We start from the raw sequence: 18,005 nt of genomic DNA on the forward strand, positions 1-18,005 counted from the left end.
CATGAAAGAAACACATTTCTAATGAAGTGTGACTCTGGTGCAGCAGGTAGCAGAGTGGGAGATGTCAGGATGCCACAGCTGGCATACATGTTCTCCCTTTGTGCCCTCTCTCCATGGCTTCGGTTCCACTGGCAGGCAGAGCTGTTGTCTTTCATTACCCCAGGCTGTCTCAATCTCCCATGAGCCCTGGATTGGAACGGTCTGGCGTGGCATGGTGTGGTGTGGCCTGACGCCAGGCTGTCCACCAGGCCGACGCCAGCTCTACGTTGGACTGTCTCGCCGACGATTAGGACATCGCCTGGACTGCCTCAAGGACATGAGTGCCCACAGCCTGGCTCTGTTATGATCTGTAGAGCCCAGTTGGGGATACAGACAGAGAGCAGGCATCCTAAATGGGTCTGGGGCTTTATTGTCTCAGAGACCCTGAGTTATGTTAACTCACCGCCTTGCACCAAAGCTCCAGGAGCCAGACAGCAAAGACATCTGAGAGTTGTGAGCAGGCTGCTGTATGAAAAATATTGATGCATGTAGGTGGATGTTGACTGCTTGTAGCCAACATTCAATCAAGAAAATATCCACTCAATATCCACCTTATCATGTGCACTTAGCTCATATTGAATTGGACCTTGTTTTGTCTTCAGAAAAGCCTGAATTGTTGCACTTATGCCCCTCCAGTTTTAAACCATGTTTTTCTGCCCTCTCTTGTAGATAATGCTCTCCTATTCTGGTCTAGGTCAGGCATTCACTTTGAAAACCTTTCAGATAAATATTATCCACCAAAGCATCATTTTTATAGATATATTTAAGTTTTGTCTGTTGTGTTCTGTTCTTTTGCCTGCTTTTCCCATGAACAGTCCCTTGATGACTTTTTGACACCAGTTTGTTCTTTAAAGGGCTGAATCTCATTTGTTTACAATAGAATTCACACAATACATCCACAAATGTTGGATCCTATAACAACCATGAAGGAGGATGATAGATATCAAATGACCTAGGGTAAAATATTTCCCATACATGTGATTGATGTCAGTGTCGGTATTGGGATGGTTACTTTAAGACTACTGAGTACATGCTGTAAAATGTAATTTGTAAGGTATTCCATTAGATTGCACAATCTAAGTAACATATTCTTAAGACTTTGGATTACTTTAGCAATGCTTCAAAATAGTCTTGCTGAGCTCATTTGTCTCTGTCTTAAATGTAACCACTTAAAAAATGGGCGAATACTTGCTAGTTTTTACTTGACAGAAAACACTGAAACTGAAAAAGACAATATAGCCATATTATATTAATTGTACATTGTTATTAGTGATGGTCATTTGCCAGAAACTTTTAGCTCTCTGGAAATCTCCCTTCAGCCAGCTTATTTTTTATTTTTTAGTAAAGTAAATGAGGACGTATCGTGAAGACTATTCCTCATATCACCTTTATAAATCTGCTGTTCTTTGTCTATTGCTGAGCCTTTAAAGAGTGCACCTGAAATAAGTACAAACAGTGCATCCAACTTAAGTTCAGCTCAAAGCACTGTGTCACTCATGGCCAGTTAGGATATTTCAGTAGAAAACAGTACAATCGAACTCACTCGTTGGCATCACCTTCAGTTAGGACACCCTGTTAGAGCAAATAAAACAAAAACAAATAAAGTAATCCTTTCAAGACAGCAACTGTATTTAGAATATCACCAATTCAAACTGTGATTGTGACAAAAACCTGGTCAGCATCTCCCAGCAGAATTTATACACATATTTTGACTATGTGCACCCAACAGCGAGTACCGGACAGAGATTTTTCAACACTATATTAGATGTTACTAGAGAAGTGGTTGCACCAAACATGTTCACAGCTTTATTCAGGATCTCAGCTGTTCCCTCTATTTCTGTGTTTCAATCAGGGGAGACTTATTCTGACAGAAAAGGATATTTATCATAAGTATAAGAAATGTGAAAAGTCTTTGGCGATTACACCCCATTGTGATGTCATCTACTCCATGAGGGTGGTAAAGACATAGTAGATTAGGGATCCCCCCTGTGGAGTCTAGACACTGGTGTTGGTGATGAGATGAGATGAAGATGGAGCTGGGGATCTGGGTGTGAAGAGGAATGGGCTTTTGATGAGCTCTTGGTCTCTGGATAAGGAGACTGGAGGTGAATGGGGTGGAGGAGGGCACAGCAATTCTGCCTAAAATGACAGCTGACAGAAGCAGAGAGAACAGATTGAAAGTTTGGCTGAAGGAGATCGTGGCAATGTTTGATTGGCTAACCAGGACAGGGAACACCATAGTAAGCTGATGGGTGATAGAGAGAAAATTGTGAATGGATGTAGCATAGAAAAAGTTTTCTTGATTGAACCTACTTAGCTTCATACAAACACAATGGTTTTGTCACCTTGCTAGCGAGATGATTGATGCTCATTAATTTGGAGTTCAGATGTCCTTTAAGTCTCATTGGATTATAGATGTTCTTTACATCCTTGAATTGGGAAAACATAGACTCACAATAAAAGTTTAATTCAATAAGTTTCAGCGATACTAGCAGTATGGCTCTGGAGATGGTGATGTTGGGCAGTCTGTCAATCAGTCGTCAGGCTACCACTGAAATGTCTTGAAAATGACTGGATGGATTGTAATGAAAGTTGGTGCAGTTGTACTCAAAGTTTAAATCCTTATGACTTTGGTGAACCTGTGACATTTCCCCTAAGAGGTAAAAATTTTCACTTATCTCGTGAAATACTTAAATATCTTCTTAAAGTATCAGCACAAAATTTGCTGAAGACGTTCATGGTCCCCAGACATTGTATCCTAAATATATTAGTGATAATCAGCGATAATGTTAATCGTCTAGCTTCACCATGAGGTTGACTTTTTGTGTGAGACATTTCACTAAAAAGTGAAATGTCTCTTAACTATTGGATGGGTTGCCATGAACTTAAAATTTAGTTCAAAGCACCACTGTCCCTCAGTACAATCTCTCAGAGGGACTAGCTGCAGTCTCTGTTCCTGTTTCAGTACATCAGAAGGGTTAAATTTCTACGTAACCCATATTAGAAGATTTACAGGCACTGCTTGTCTCTCTTCTCCCTAAGATGTCATTTGAGTGACTGCACAATCTTGCCGACATCACATCCTCATTACTGACATTTTCCTTTCTTTCAACTGAAGCCAGCATGTCTGGCAGCAGCATGTTCATCATGCTCATATCTGCTTCATCATGTCCGTTGTATCGTAATGCTCAGTTGGCCGATTAACTAAACTTCTTGCTCAGTCTGCATGTTTTATTCTGGCAGTTTTATTCATATGTGACTCACAGCCTTTATTTATCCAGTATGTGACTCTGAGCTGTTTGCGTAAATGTGGAGGCGTATCTAATCAAGTGGATTCTGAGTTTACATCTCAGATTTACGTATCTGAGCAAGTCTCTCTACAATGGGATTCAGAGAAAAGCTTTCAGAGAACAGTGCGCTGGCGTGTGTTCTTTTCAAACAAGTATTGAGCTGTTTGTGTCCTCAACCCAACCTGAGACACATCCCTGGGAGCGATGAAGAGAGGGGTGGATGATGAAGATTGAGACAAAACAGAACTCTCTGCATATTTTTGGTACTGACTGGAAAAAGATGTCGAAAATGTCAAAAACAACACGTGTATTTTACTGTCAGAATCCCTCAACTGCAAGTACTTCACAGCTTTTAATTGTATGTGTAACTAAACTGAGCTAATTAAAGCCTGATTAAATGGAATCGAATGGCATCAAATCAAATCGAGGAAGTTTAATTGAAGCGATCCCAGGTGAGCTGAGCTGAAGCAGTGGTGGGGGGGTCACTGACACTGAGGGTCACTGAGGTAGAGAGAGTCAGAACAAGGAAGGGAGCTGATCTCTACAGTTTTAGCCACCAGTACTAGGCCATTTGAAACAGATTGTAAGTGACAAGCTAATGACTGTGGCCACTAGGAGCCTGGCAGGCCGGAACTCAATCCACAAATGACACGAGTAAAAGCACGTCTCTCACTCGCCTGGCCTCCCCCTCTTTACCCACTCTGAGTGGTCCTTTTCGGCACGCCAAGTGAAAAAGCACACTCAGGTATAATTAATTCACCACTGTACGTGTTTTGGCAGAAAACCACTTCTCTCTATTTTCTTGTTTGACGTCGCCTTACATGTTTCAGTCCATTATTTCCCCTACTTGCTAACAAAGTCTCACTGGAGAACAAGTCCATTTGCTTACCAGCCATGAGCAGCCAGCTTTTTCCACCTGTCCTGTCTGCTGCTTGGCTTAACTTGTCGAGTAGCTAACATTGATAGCCTGAAGCCATTTTCTTTCTTCAGTCTCCTGGATGGTAAATGACCTAATTTGGTCGCTGTGAAAAAGAGTGGACTGAGGTTTATTGTTGGCGTAGCTCTGTGTACAGGTGTTTCTGTGGCCTCCGATGGCTTTCAGCTTCCACAGATTAAGTCTGTGAGGCTCAAGGCCTGTGGGGGAGTTTGGGCTGTTGCTGCTGGGCGTGAGACAAGAAGCTATATTTCCTGCCAGCGCTGGACTCTAATCTAACAGAGAGATTTTCTGTTCAGCACTTCTATAGGACTCATTAGAGAGCCCTTTACTGGCTTGTTCGGGCAGCCACTTTTGGACAGCAGAGTGTGCTTGGCTCTGTGTGTGTGTTTGGCGTGCTCACGCACGTGTATACCCGGTGTAAGAGTCTGAGTGTCCCACCTGTTCCCACTCACTGGAGCGTTAGCGGATGTGTATGTGTGCACTAGAAGGGCCATAAACTCACAACTACCCTCGGATGAGTGATATAACCCTGCAGGATGGGACGCATCCTGCATCTACATCTCAAACTGTGTGAGAGCTCCACCTGCTGGCTCAGCTCCAGTCATTTCTCCTCACCTGACCAAAGAAAAAGGCGTCCATCAAAGCTCGAGCCTATTAGCTTCGTACAGCCATCTGGTGCTATTTCTAGATTGATGTATGTGACTGGATCTAAATGAGTCTGCAGAGAGACACATTCATTGGAGGCTCTATTTACCGAAGCGCTCTATGAGGGGAGATGGTATTGATATTTCATTATGAGTCTAATAAAGGGCAGCCAGTATTGAGTTTTCATTAATAGGGCTGGTTCGGTGCAGATTAACATGTCTGTGCTGTTCATAATGACTTGGAGGGATGCTAAATGACTACAGCTGAGTGTTTTTTTAACTGGCCTCAATGGTTTGACTGATCTGACAATCAACTGCATCCTTCACGACTGAAAAAAAAGAGTGGGAGTGAGAAAGGAGATATAGAGATACACAGAGACTGGCAGAAAGACACACAGAAAGATAGACGGATAGAGAACAGACAGGCGGAGAACATTGAGCGACCAAGATGCCATCAGAAAGATAGCGAGAGATCAAAAGAAGCACAGAATTTGAGTTAACAAAGAGAGCAGAATAAACCAGAGGAGAGAAGAAAAGAAGAAAAGCCATGACTCAAAGACATAAAACAGCAAAGAAGCAGCCATCAGAGCAGGAAGCAGTAACTCCCCCATCTTTACCTACAAGACCTCTGCCCGGGTTTGTTCTGGTTCCTCCAGGCAGTCCCTGACATCAGTGCCGCTGGCTGTCAAGTCATTAGAAAGCACGACCCACACATGACCAAACTAGCCTAGCAACAAACGAACATTAGACCACTGGTAGGACGCGCTGTGGATGCTTAACAAAGCAGCAACCCCCATGTGCCGAATGCTGGCCTGTCCTTGACGTCCAGTCTCTCTCTCCCCCTCGCTTTGCTCTGGCACAGTGGAGGTTGGAGCCAAATGGATTAATAGGAAGAGAAAGAGACCACAAAGCAGAGAGGCTTATACTGTCAGGAAAGAGGCACACACACACACACACACACACACACACACACACACACACACACACACACACACACAGAGTCGTCTTTGCAGTGGCGAGTCTGGGGACAGACTGAACTTTGAGCACCATGGACAGTGTCACATGTTGGGATGTGGATGCACTTTCTCTCTGCTTCTTTGGGGTTTTTTTGGGTTGTGTCTAAACAAAGCCTAACATTTGATGGTGTTTCTTGTCATGGTGCTGTAATATTGTGGTGTGTGCTGCAGTACACTGTGGGTCAACTCCCCCTCACTGTAACAGGACTAAATAAGGCCCATTCACCTCCTGGTATTATCTGCAGCACTGTGGCGCATCTTAAAGTGGCGGCGCCTCCATTAAAATGAGTGATGATCCTGGTCTGTTCCCACAGTGGAAAGCCAAGACTTTTAGGCAATAATGGATGGGCCTTTTACCAACACAGTGCTCCCTCCCTGCAACTTTGTGTGTGTGTGTGTGTGTGTGTGTGTGTGCAACATTTACTATCTGCTATTGAGCAAATAAGGTGCTCTAACAGACTCCAGTTGTTCTGTTCCAGTGAGTGAGCAGAAAGAAGGGAAGATGTGCAAGCATGGCTAGTTGTTGGGGAGATTTCATGCAATCACTCATTCATTCACACGTTCATATGACTCACTTTGTCATTGTCACATGACAGAAATATTCATTTTTTTGTTAGAGTCATGTGTCCAGGTTTGTTGCAGCCTTTGATACACCAGTCACCCAGTGTGTTTTCTACTTCTTTTCACAGAAAGTGTCCCAGTATACCATCATCGTCCAGGCCACTGACATGGAGGGCAACTTGAACTTTGGCTTGTCCAACACAGCCACAGCTCTTATCAGCATCACCGACATTAACGACAATCCCCCGGAGCTGACAGTCAGAACGGTGAGTCCTAAACTTTGTTTATCCTCATCAAAATCATCAGCCTTCTCCTGGTTCACATATTTGGTGGCTGTCATAACCATTTATTCAACAGCTGCTCCTCCGCAGGACTTGACCCTGTATCTGTCTTTTTAACAACTGCCTATTTAGCTGCTATGTAGGGATGAAACGATTACTGGTTTCATGATAAACTGCAGTGCATTTCCTCGTGGTTAGTATTATGTTGTCAGATTTTAATCATCAGTGAAACCATGTTTGATTATGGTGCTTTGAAAAATGCATGGTAAATACTGTGCAACATCAACATTTTGGTCACTACAATCATGATATTAAATTTTTATACCCTCTTGTGTCTATTGCCAATATGCTGCCCCACTGTCCCACAGAGCCATTATCCTTCATATAGCACATAATGGTATATTATTCTCAGGCAGAACAGGTTACACAGGCCTCCATGGGAAAGTCTGCTCTCAGATATTATTAGAAAATGCGTTATCTGGTCCCTGTCAAAGACAACAATCACGCAATAGTAGCTCAACTGAAATATGTTTTCAGAGAATATTGAGATGAAGGGAATGCAAATATAACAGCTGACAAAGAGGCAGGATAAAAACAGTTATATTAAGAATAAAAAAAACACGGTGACAGATAAAGAAACACTGTGCAAGAACAACATACGGAGAGGCAGAGGAGGGTACAGCGACTGAAAGTGAGATCGAGATCAGTTTTGCAGACAGGAGGTGTACGCTTCCCTCCTTTGCTCTCTGTGCTTTCCCTGCCAGCAGGGCCTCTGATGGCCAGGGTTTGTCTACAGACATCTGGCCCCGGTCCCTGATACCTCTACGCTGGTTTGACAGGAAGCCACGCTGGCCTGCTTTTCTATGGCAGTGTTTGCGGTTAGGTAGGGAGTTGTTCATGTTTGAGAGTCAGGGTTGAAAGGTTATTGACGAGGGAACAGCAACTGAAAACACATCTGTTATGGTGAGTGTGAATGCCGTGCACGTATGCATTCATGCCCCATGTATTGCTTGTACTCTCTGCTCTCAGCTTGGTCATACAACACAATCAAATGCTGACCGCAGCCTGACAGACCTACAGGATTGTAGCTGCTTGGATTTCTGAGATTCCAGAGAGAGACAGATGCTGTCTGCAGCCGAGCTCAGAGGCAGAGTAAGCAGTGTGTCAGCGTCACACACTGTGATCCCTGTCTCCTCGGCGGGGCCCGTCGTCAGCGTGCATGCCAGTACAGTTCCAGCCGCATGCTCTGATAAGAGCTCCCCAGCTGTCAGGGGGTAGAGCTCACCGAAAAAGGCTGCCGCTCCGCTCAGAACTGCTCTGCCCCCCCGTCTTTGGCGCTGGCTCCGTCACCGCTCTTCACCGGGGAGAAGCGCTGGACCAGAGTCCTCGTGCCAGCCAGCAAATGGACATGCTGCGCTTCAGTAGACACAAAAAAAAAAAAAAAAAAACACATTGTACATTGTCCTTGACATATACAGTGCACAGTGATGTATGGTCACACACGCTGTGATAAATGTTTGTCAGCTCTTCAGGGCCTTATTACTTTCCCTGCAACCCTCCTGAGTAAATGGCTGCAGATTTGCCTGAGCGTGTCAGTAAAGGAGCAGTTGACCACATTTTGGTGCGTGACTCAAAGGTGGTAATGAGTGAAAATGAATGAAAATGTGTTCCTGCTGCATGTCCTTCACTGAGACGCCAACAGCCACGCACTCTCGCATGAACATCCACAGCAAAGAAATTGTTCTCCACCAGATGCCATTTCTGCTGCTTTGTCAATCTCTTCTTTTTGTTTTGCTTCCCACACAAGCAACTAGACTCGGAGCAGTTCAGTAATTATTTGTGCATGACAGACGCGAGAAGAATTCATTGCTCTCTATGGGAGGCATAGAGAGAAAACATAAGCGCGCTAATTAAGTGAAATTGCTTGCGGGGGCGTAAACCAAGCTGATATATAGCATCTAATTTAAAAAAAAAAAAAAAAAGCCAAATGTTTTATTCATTTCACCACATGGGCCTTAATGCGCAATGTTAGTGCTATGTTCGTCATTATGTGATAAACAAAAGGACGATGGTACTTGCAACAATCTATCTAATCAAAGTATCAAATCAAGTGTATCACAGCCCTGCTAAAGTGTACCCAGTGGTTTTTCATTCACCGAGCAGTGATGAGGAGCAGGAGAGTTGCTTGGGAGACTTGTGGGGTTGAAAGCTTGAGCTCCCAGCCACACAGGCTTACAGATCTGAATAGAGCGCTACAGTATTTGTGATTCACCTGTAGAGCTGCAGCTTCTTAATAGCTGAAGGAGTTGGCGTCTCAGAGATTATTCACCACCTTCCCCTGCTACCCACTCCTTGACTCTGATTTGTGTTTACAAAAAAAGAGCAGACTGCTAGGAAAAACAGCTTGATATGTCCGTATAATATGAAAAATGAGAGTGAGGGTAGACGCCTGTTGCCAGTGGCTGTATCTTTATTACCCTATATAGCGAAGACATAACAGCCATCTTAAGTGGACCGGTGGCAGTCTGATATTAGGAGGAGTCTGTTTTGGGACATTTATTCGTATGTAAAGCTGTCATTACCATTTGATGTTGTTCTCAACACCCCATGAAGGAAAGGAAGAGCTCGTTTAGTCTGTTTGAACCATAGCTCCATTGTCTAACGTAGAACATTTTCAATTGCTGAGTCAGTTTTTGGTAAGAAGACCGTGGATTTCCGCTGTAGGGCAGAGCACCTCGATGCAGATTTATTTTCTAAGATGATTTGGGGTCTGCACTGCAACCCTGCTGATTTTCTTCGGCTGGACTCAGCCGTGCAAATGTGTGAAGGCTAGTTGGGTTTATAGACAGTTTCAAACATGAAAAGCAATAATTGTAAGTGATCAGGTATAAGTGACCCTGTATTAGATGGGTTTTGTGTTGTGCTGGCCTTCATACACTTGTGATCTATTGATGCGTCAAAGTTCTATGAAATAAAACCCTGGCATAATTTGACGGTGAAGATACTTGTGCTTTGAATGGTGAAGTTATAAAAGTCCTTTTCTTCCCAGGGTCAACAACCACTGGTGGTACTGTGAGTATACTCAATCACTGTAGTCACTGACTGAATCAGAAGCTCAGTGGTGACTGACAGTACAGTCGTCAGCTCAGCTCATGGATGTATAAAGAGAACTAGATTCAGCGTTCGAGGCAGGGCCTTGTTAATTCCTATGAAAGTTGCTTAGTGGCACGTGAAGCCAAAAACAACAGCTGCATATAAAATTAGTGGTCTATAAAGTAAGCGCACCAGAGACTTCCGCTGGCTGAGCCGGTTTAGCACTCTGCTAACTTTAATGGGGATAAAATAATTCAATCCTGCGGCTCTTCTAAACTTTCTAAATGTTATCGGACCAAACAGATCAAATTTTGACTGGTTGTGACACTCAAATATAACGTGCTCCCAATTTACAGACGTCTCTATCGCTATGTAAATCAATGGGAAAAAGTTTTTTTGGGCCGCAGGGCATCACATGGTGGTGTAATTCCACTGTTTGGCCACTGCAAAAATTGGCTTCAAAGCCAAGCACACTTTCTGGGGGCTCAAAGCATATTATTAATCAATCGCAAAAACCACAGAAATAATCGTAATGTCATTATTGTTGCAAATAATTAGCTGCTGAGCCGTAAAACTTATAAACAGTGCTTGTATGGAGTCGTTTTATACTGAACTGAGGGCATTAGCTTGAGTTAGAATCAGACTGTACGTACCACCACACTATAGTAATGAATGTCTCAGTATAAATGGTGATCTGAAATGCATTTAAACGGTGATGCAATTACTTAGTTAATTAAAGAAATGAACACACAACATCGCTAGTGACTATGAACTGAACTAAACACTTAAAAAAATTGGTTTGTGATTTCCACCTCTACTTGTTTTAGCATCCACCATTATCCCTCAAAGGTACAGTATACTATGCAGGGATGGTTAAAACACAACATTCAAATCTGGCCCCTCCCACATACACTGCAAGCTACTCTACTATTGTAGGAATGTTACATTTGTTGTAATGGGAAAGCCGATACTTTAACAACCTAACAAGGCTAACCGCTGGTATCTATCGGTCCAACAGGAAACAGGCCAAGTCTGCGTCTCCTTTTTTATCCCCATCCTCTCCTTCAGTGTTCACCAGTGAAATTGAAAGTGAAATTCAACCCCAGATTCACTTTTTTTTAGTGTGAACTTCTGATTTCACCTCGCTGTATTTGCATTTTTTTTTCAACTGTGCCTGCGATTTTAATAGCTTCCTCTTTCCTGCTTAGAGTCTGGCACCTGGTCTCTACCTTTTTGTGAAATCCCGACCTTACCTCACCTGTTATTGGCTGGGGGCTAGTCAGTACATTGTTAGGGAAAATCCTTCAAACTATGCCTTTAACTTAAGACACCTGTGGCCATAGCAGCTTCACCTAAAGTTACCAAACAAACTCACACTGTTGCTCTGTTTTTTTCTCCTATAAAGTTCTCCTTGTTGAATGTTTAAATAGGCGAGGCACATTAAGTTTATATATAAAGCCCAGTAAAGCCAGAATCTGTAATAGTGTCAACAACTTTTTGTGAGATAACAACTCATATTAAAGTTTAATGATTCTTTTTATTTTTGTCTCATTTCAGATTTATATTCACTGGCAAAGTTGGCAGAGATTTGGTTTAATGATTACATTCAACTGAATCTTATTTGCCCTGCTCTTTCCCCCCACGTATTAGTAACTACAGAATCCTTCAGAAACTGGAATTCTGTGTCTCTAGTGGCTTATCAATGGGTCCACATTGCATTTTAGTGAGAGTGGCCATTTTGGAAGCGTCCTCCCCTACAGTCAGCGCCATTGTGTGTGCCTCTGAGAGTGCATATTCCATTTGGCTGTCTGACAGCGCAGCCCAACAAGCTTGGAAGGTTTGTGCTGGTGTTTGTTGCTAAAGCTCGGGGTGAAAATGAAATGGAGGAGCCCACACACAAGAGACTGAGAGTGCATATTTAATTTGTTCTGTGCTTATCAGCGTGGTCGTACTGCAGGGGATAGGAGAAAAAAGGGGGCAAGGAGGGAGGGACGGGGAGAGGAGGAAGGGAGGAATCGGGGCGGTTTGGACGCTGCTTCAATCCCACGATTATGAAGCCATTAAAGTGAACAGCAGCTGGCAGACACACCCCATAAACAAGTTAACGCTTCACAAGAGGAAACACGGATTATCGTCTGACAATGAGAGCTTTTAGCGGGGGTGTGTGTGTGTGTGTGTGTGTGTGTGTGTACCTTCGAGTGCCCATCCCTCTGTAGCCAGATAAATCCCTAAAGAGAAGGACATGTATCCTATTGTGCTGTAAATTCTTCTTTAGGCTCTGCAGCTATAACCAAGTTTCCTCCAGAGTTAGTTCAGAGGGGAGTTGTTTCAGATTGCAATATAATGAAGATCATTAGCCAAAGATTATTCCTACCGCTGCCTTAATTACAGTACTTATCTAATTGCTTATTAAGACCTAGATTTGGTGAATGCACAGAATCTAAATTAAATGGGTAAACACTTAATTGAACAAATCCATTAGTTCAAATAATAGTTTCATACGAGCAGACATGGCGTAGAATAAGGGACAGCATTAACATAATGGAAGATATGATTCTCTATTATCCACATTTAAACAAATGCATCTCCTTCTGTCTTCCTCTCCTTTCTAATTTCTCCCCTATTTGTTTTTCAACCACTTTCAGTGTAATGAGTGTTTTTGGCTTGGACCTAAAAGCAGTTTGTTTTCATAATAACAGTTATGGAAAATGCTAAAAGATTGATGATGACACAAGCAAATGTTAAGAATCTCAATAAATCAACTTATTAACGTGCATTAGCCGACCGCTGGAGCCAACATCAGCATAATGTTATCTCTCCCATCCTCCCTGCTGTCACCTCCTCTCCCCTCCCTCTCCTTTACCTCCTCCCTCCCTCCTGCTCTGTAGTTTTCAGGGGAGGTGCCAGAGAACAAGGTGAACGTGGTGGTGACCAACCTGACAGTGGTGGACAGGGATCAGCCCCACAGTCCCAACTGGAATGCCGTCTACCGCATCGTCAGCGGAGACCCGTCTGGACACTTCACCATCCGTACCAACCCCATCACCAATGAGGGCATGCTGACAGTGGTCAAGGTGAAAATGAAGCTGTATATTTGCCTTCCCTACACACACCCTGACATCTGCTACTTAGCTTTGTTCTCTATTATTATTCAACACTGCATCTTGTATGTTTCCACCTGCTCTGAAGTGCCAGATGTGGATGGCTGAGTACTTTGGTCTCACATTGTTTTCACTGAATTATATGTCATTTCTCAAATTGGAACTCAGTTAGAGCTAATCTTGCAATCAGCTACACTCACTTCCCTCCCTTCTCTCTCTGTCTCCTCTCTCCCACCTCCTCGTTTCTTCTCTAGCCGGTGGATTTTGAGATGAATCGTGCCTTCATGCTGACTGTGGTGGTTTCCAACCAAGCCCACCTGGCTAGCGGCATCCAGTCCTCGCTTCAGTCCACAGCGGGAGTCACCATTTCGGTTCAGGATGTGAACGAGCCGCCTGTCTTCCCCGTCAACCCCAAGATGATACGCTTTGAAGAGGGTGTGCCGGCAGGGACCACTCTCACTGTGTTTGCCGCTCAGGACCCTGACCACTTCATCCACCAGATTGTCAGGTACTTTGAAGCACACCATATTATGGAGGATTTTACTTATGCATTTCCACTGCATGGTACTTCACGGCTCCACTCAACTCGACTTGCTTTTGGTTTTCCATTAGGAAAAGCTGTGGATAGTACCTGGTACTTTTTTTGATACCAGCTCAGTCAAGGTTTCAAGTGAGCTGTGCCAATACTGGAAGGTGGGGTTAAAACACTGCAGACCACTGATTGGTCAGAGAGAATGGATACTTGTCCAACACAGGGGAATCTGCACAAACCCACCAGCCAAGCTACCATCAACAGTGACCGCAATTTTTTTTATTCACTCTTCGCAGATTTTAAAAAATGGTAGAAAAACCACATAGCTCACTGTGCTTTACAAGTGACAAAGTGCATTGGTGGCCAATGAAGGGATTAGCATAGTGTTGCTATGGTGATCAGCTGAGAATTGCCTACACTGAGGGAGTACTGTCCACAGTGAAAAACGAATTGGATTAAATGGAGAAAAGGACCTGGTACCAAATATGAGTCGAGCCGAGTCGAATCGAGCCGAACCATGTAATGGAACTGAGGCATTATTTCCTGAATGTAATAAATCAGTGTCAACTGACACAACAAGGACACGTTGGACGTCCTGATTAGCATATTATGACAGCACCTTCACCTGAAATGCCCAAATCCTATTGGAATTAACTTTAAAGATGGCATCAATTGATTTTTTTGGCCACTTGGGGGAAGTAAAAACAAGCTGTAACATGGCAAACAGTTGCTAAATTACACATCCAGCAGACACAGAGCAACATTAGCATTCATCTGGAGTCATGTTTGTGTTTATCTCATCAACGTAAGTCTAATATTCACCATCCTGTTAGCTCTGTTTTGGTCTCCACTGACTCCTGAAGGAAATATCTAACATTATAGCTTCACTATCTTCACCAGCTACTCTCATCAACCTCGCTAAACAACATCAGGGGGAAATGTAGTCGGGTGATATTTCTCTGTGGGTTTGTCACTAACAGCAACCCTTTACACTTAACATATAATCAGTTATATATTGTGCAGTACATTTTAACATATCAGATTTTTTCTTATCTAGTTTCCAGATGCCTCTATATAAAGTTTAAGTTAATGCATAAAACATTCATGGAAACTAATGTAATTAGTTTGACATGAATAGTGACATGAATGATAAAGCAATAAAAGGAAACAAAATTACCTCATGCACAAATTAAAATCACTGTAATTTAATAAGGATATGAGGAGAAGAAGAATCAGTTAATATAAAAAGCATGTTGAAGAAAACTCTACCTTCTTATATGTGTGGGTTTTTGGAGCTTTAATATATTATTTGCTCCATGTAATAAAGTCTCCTTAGATTCTTCATACTTGAGGATGTTGACATCAATTGTATTTGATTTATGTTTACTAGTTTCTGTAGGTGACACTCGTTGCTCACGCTGCCTACTGCATTCTCAATCTATGTTGAACCACCATCTGTTCTGCCATTTCTTTAAATGAAAATGAAGATTCTTGGATACATTTACAGTTAAGGATTCACCTTACAGTGTTCCAACAGAGGACTGAAGCCCCGCAGAGGGCTAAAGATGACTCTATAGCGAGGCATTTCCTTTATTTTGTCCACCCTGTCTTCTACTGGATATGTAACTCTCTTTCAATCTGTGTGTCACCAGTGTTTAAGCAGTTTCTCTGCAGCTTATCCCTCTTATGTGACATTCTCAACCGACCCTCCGCCCACAGACCGAGATCCAGTTACTTCCCCGTTGCCAGGCGACTGGTGTGAAGAGGTCATCCCGTAATGAGTTGGACACTGTCTGTCTGCCCTCCTTAGATCCCTATCTTCTTCTCTTCCTGCTCATTGATCCCCCGCTCCATCCTTCCTAACTGGGGTGACACACAGCGGGCATTGTGCCATCCAGGCATCGACCCTGTGTGACAGAAACTCCCACATGCCCACTGAGGTCCAGCGGCATCGTTCCACTCCACAGCCAGCTCCAACGAGAGAGATTGATTTTTCTTAATGTCAGTGAGACGGCCTCTTCCACGGAGGAACCCAGTGGAAATGTTACTGAATTGATAGCGAGGGAGGTAGTGGGAGATGTTCTCATACACTGTACAGAGGAGTGAGCAATATCCACATCTCAGGTTTCTCTCCCTAAAAAGACATGTCATGCAAACTAAGTGGACTGAGCTCTCCTGCCCTTTGAGAAGAGTAACTCCTCTTTTACTCTCTTTTCTCTCATCCCTCCCTCCCTCTCGCTCCCGCTGACCCTGTCACTTTCTTCTCTGTCAGTCTGTGTGTCTGTTATTGATGGGAGCTCAGAGCTGCTGTCTTCTCCAAAGCAGCTTGCCAGCAGACGCTCAGCTCATGCTCAGACACCCTCATCTCTGCTGCTGCTGTATTCCCTTTAGGTGACCTCGCTTGAACCCTCACTGAAGCTCACACAAAAGACAGAGAAATGCAGAGCCGTAGGCTCACAAAACGCACGCGAACATGCACACGAGCACCCACAGAGGATGAGTGTAAGGCCTGTGCGTGAGCAGTGGATGAGATGGGAGAAGAGCCAGCTTCGGGGTTTTTTTTTTATATTTCTGAATTTCTCGCTTTTTTCCTCTCTCTGGAGAAGAGAAGATGATGTGAGACGGAGTGCTTTTGCCAGCTGATTTAACTTTTAGATGTGATTTAAGTGGCGGCATGAGCTAATTTGTGTGTGTGTGTGTGTGTGTTTTCTCTCCTTATTAGTGTTAGAATATTAGCCCCGTGGAGTGCGGACATTCTTTGTGATGTGAGGTCATGTTGGTTGCTCCACACTTCTAAGAATCTACGGTTAGGGCTTGGGTGTAGGATCAAAGGGTACTCCAGCAAATTAGTATTGCATTTCCATGAAGTTGGGAGACTCACAAGAGACAGATTAAATAAAGACTGGTCAAAATCGAGGGAGCATAGGCCGAGACATCCTGACATTTACACAATGTCTACACAACCCGCAGAGCAGAGGCAGCACTCTGATAGAGCAGCAGTTTCAGTCTTAAGGCCGTGTCTACACAGGATGTGTTCATGCACAGTGTTAACTGTTACATATGTTTTACAGCACCTGGTGCCTTCTTAAAAGTTTAGTCCCAAGTATGGGCCCAGCTCCAGTAATGGTGGGTTCTAGTTAAATGCCACTCAACAGTATCTTTCATTAGATGCTGCACACATCCTAAATGACCACTTGTGTCAATCCCCCCTGCAGGACTTGTGTTAGAATCAGTGACTTGCCCTTTAATGTTGAATTGATAGTAAGTTTAAGATAAATTAATTTGGTTATGCTTTGGATTAACCTTTGTGTTTTGATCATTTTGACTTCAATTCCTCACTTCCTCACAGACCCTTCTGTCACAGGTGTGAAAATAATAACAGCACTAGCAAAACCACATTTAACATTTCCAAAAACTATTTACCACATATATCACTGTTTTTCCTCATAATCTTATTCCCAATATGTAAAAAAGTATTGGAGTTGTACCCAGGGTTTCCGCAGATCCTTGAAAAGTCTTTAAAAATATATTGAATTCATTCATCTAAAAGTAAGGCCTCGATTAGTATGAAAATGTCTTAAATCAATCTTCAGTCTTAAAAATTCTAAGACGTGGGAAGTAGGATTTTATGAGTTTCTTTTCTGACATTGCATTGTAATATCTCAAAATAAACTTTTTGAAATAATTTCCTGAATACCTCTCACATCATGTAGATCAGGATAGTGGAACCAACAACACTCACATTTTGTTTCCAGGATCTACTGTCTGCTAGCTACTCTATCTGTCATTCTACTCTAGTTGACATGTGTAAGTGCAAATTTAACAAAAAGTGTCTATTTGACCAAGATTTTCACAGCATGTCTGAAACCTGTATGAGGCAATGCTTAAAAGGCTCTGTGTATTTTGTGCAAAAAAGTTTTTAAACGATGGCAATCAAGGCCATGGAATCCCACATGCAAAGTGAGAACGTCAAAATTGCCCAAAAGAAAACCTTGCCAGAAAACACCACATATTACCAAGCCAAAAAAGTCTTGTTTTATGTTACAATACACATTTGGAAAAAATTGTCCCTCACCCTGAGTAATTGATGTTGGTTCATGTTTTTTTCCTCTTCGGTTTTGGTTATTGGGAAATTGGTCTCATTCCAAGTGGTATTAAGTATTAAGAAAATGTCTGAAAAAGTCTTACATCTTGCCTTAAGCTGCAGGAGCCCTGTTTAACCCTTCTCTTTGCTGCAAACTTGACTCAGTTTGATGGTAATGAACTGCTATAAAACTCTAATACAGAAATCCAAATAGACTTATTTGGAATTTGGCAGAAGTGCTGAATAAAATTATCAGTTGGTGTCAGTACCTATCACAAAGATAGAGAATAAATAATCTGTTTAACCATATTTTATAGCTGGGTCTCTGAGACGCCAGAGTTAATGCATCATTTCATTTTCTGTCATCAGTTCACAAACTATCATAGCTGATAAAACAATAATGTAAGGTGTGTTTTTGAGCTGTTAA

At 42.8% G+C, this 18,005-nt stretch overlaps 1 protein-coding gene across 2 annotated transcripts in view; it reads left to right on the forward strand.

The window, feature by feature from the left end:
* Positions 1–18,005, forward strand: part of cdh4 (cadherin 4, type 1, R-cadherin (retinal)) — a 255,920-nt gene that overhangs the window by 219,838 nt on the left and 18,077 nt on the right. For both annotated transcript variants that reach the window (XM_049584183.1, XM_049584190.1), the window contains exons 9-11: positions 6,616–6,753; positions 12,750–12,935; positions 13,217–13,470. In XM_049584183.1, the coding sequence (XP_049440140.1) occupies positions 6,616–6,753; positions 12,750–12,935; positions 13,217–13,470 (578 nt within the window). The remainder of the gene's footprint in view (positions 1–6,615; positions 6,754–12,749; positions 12,936–13,216; positions 13,471–18,005) is intronic.

This window comes from Epinephelus fuscoguttatus, linkage group LG1 (assembly GCF_011397635.1).
Source record: "Epinephelus fuscoguttatus linkage group LG1, E.fuscoguttatus.final_Chr_v1".
Lineage (NCBI taxonomy): Eukaryota > Metazoa > Chordata > Actinopteri > Perciformes > Serranidae > Epinephelus > Epinephelus fuscoguttatus.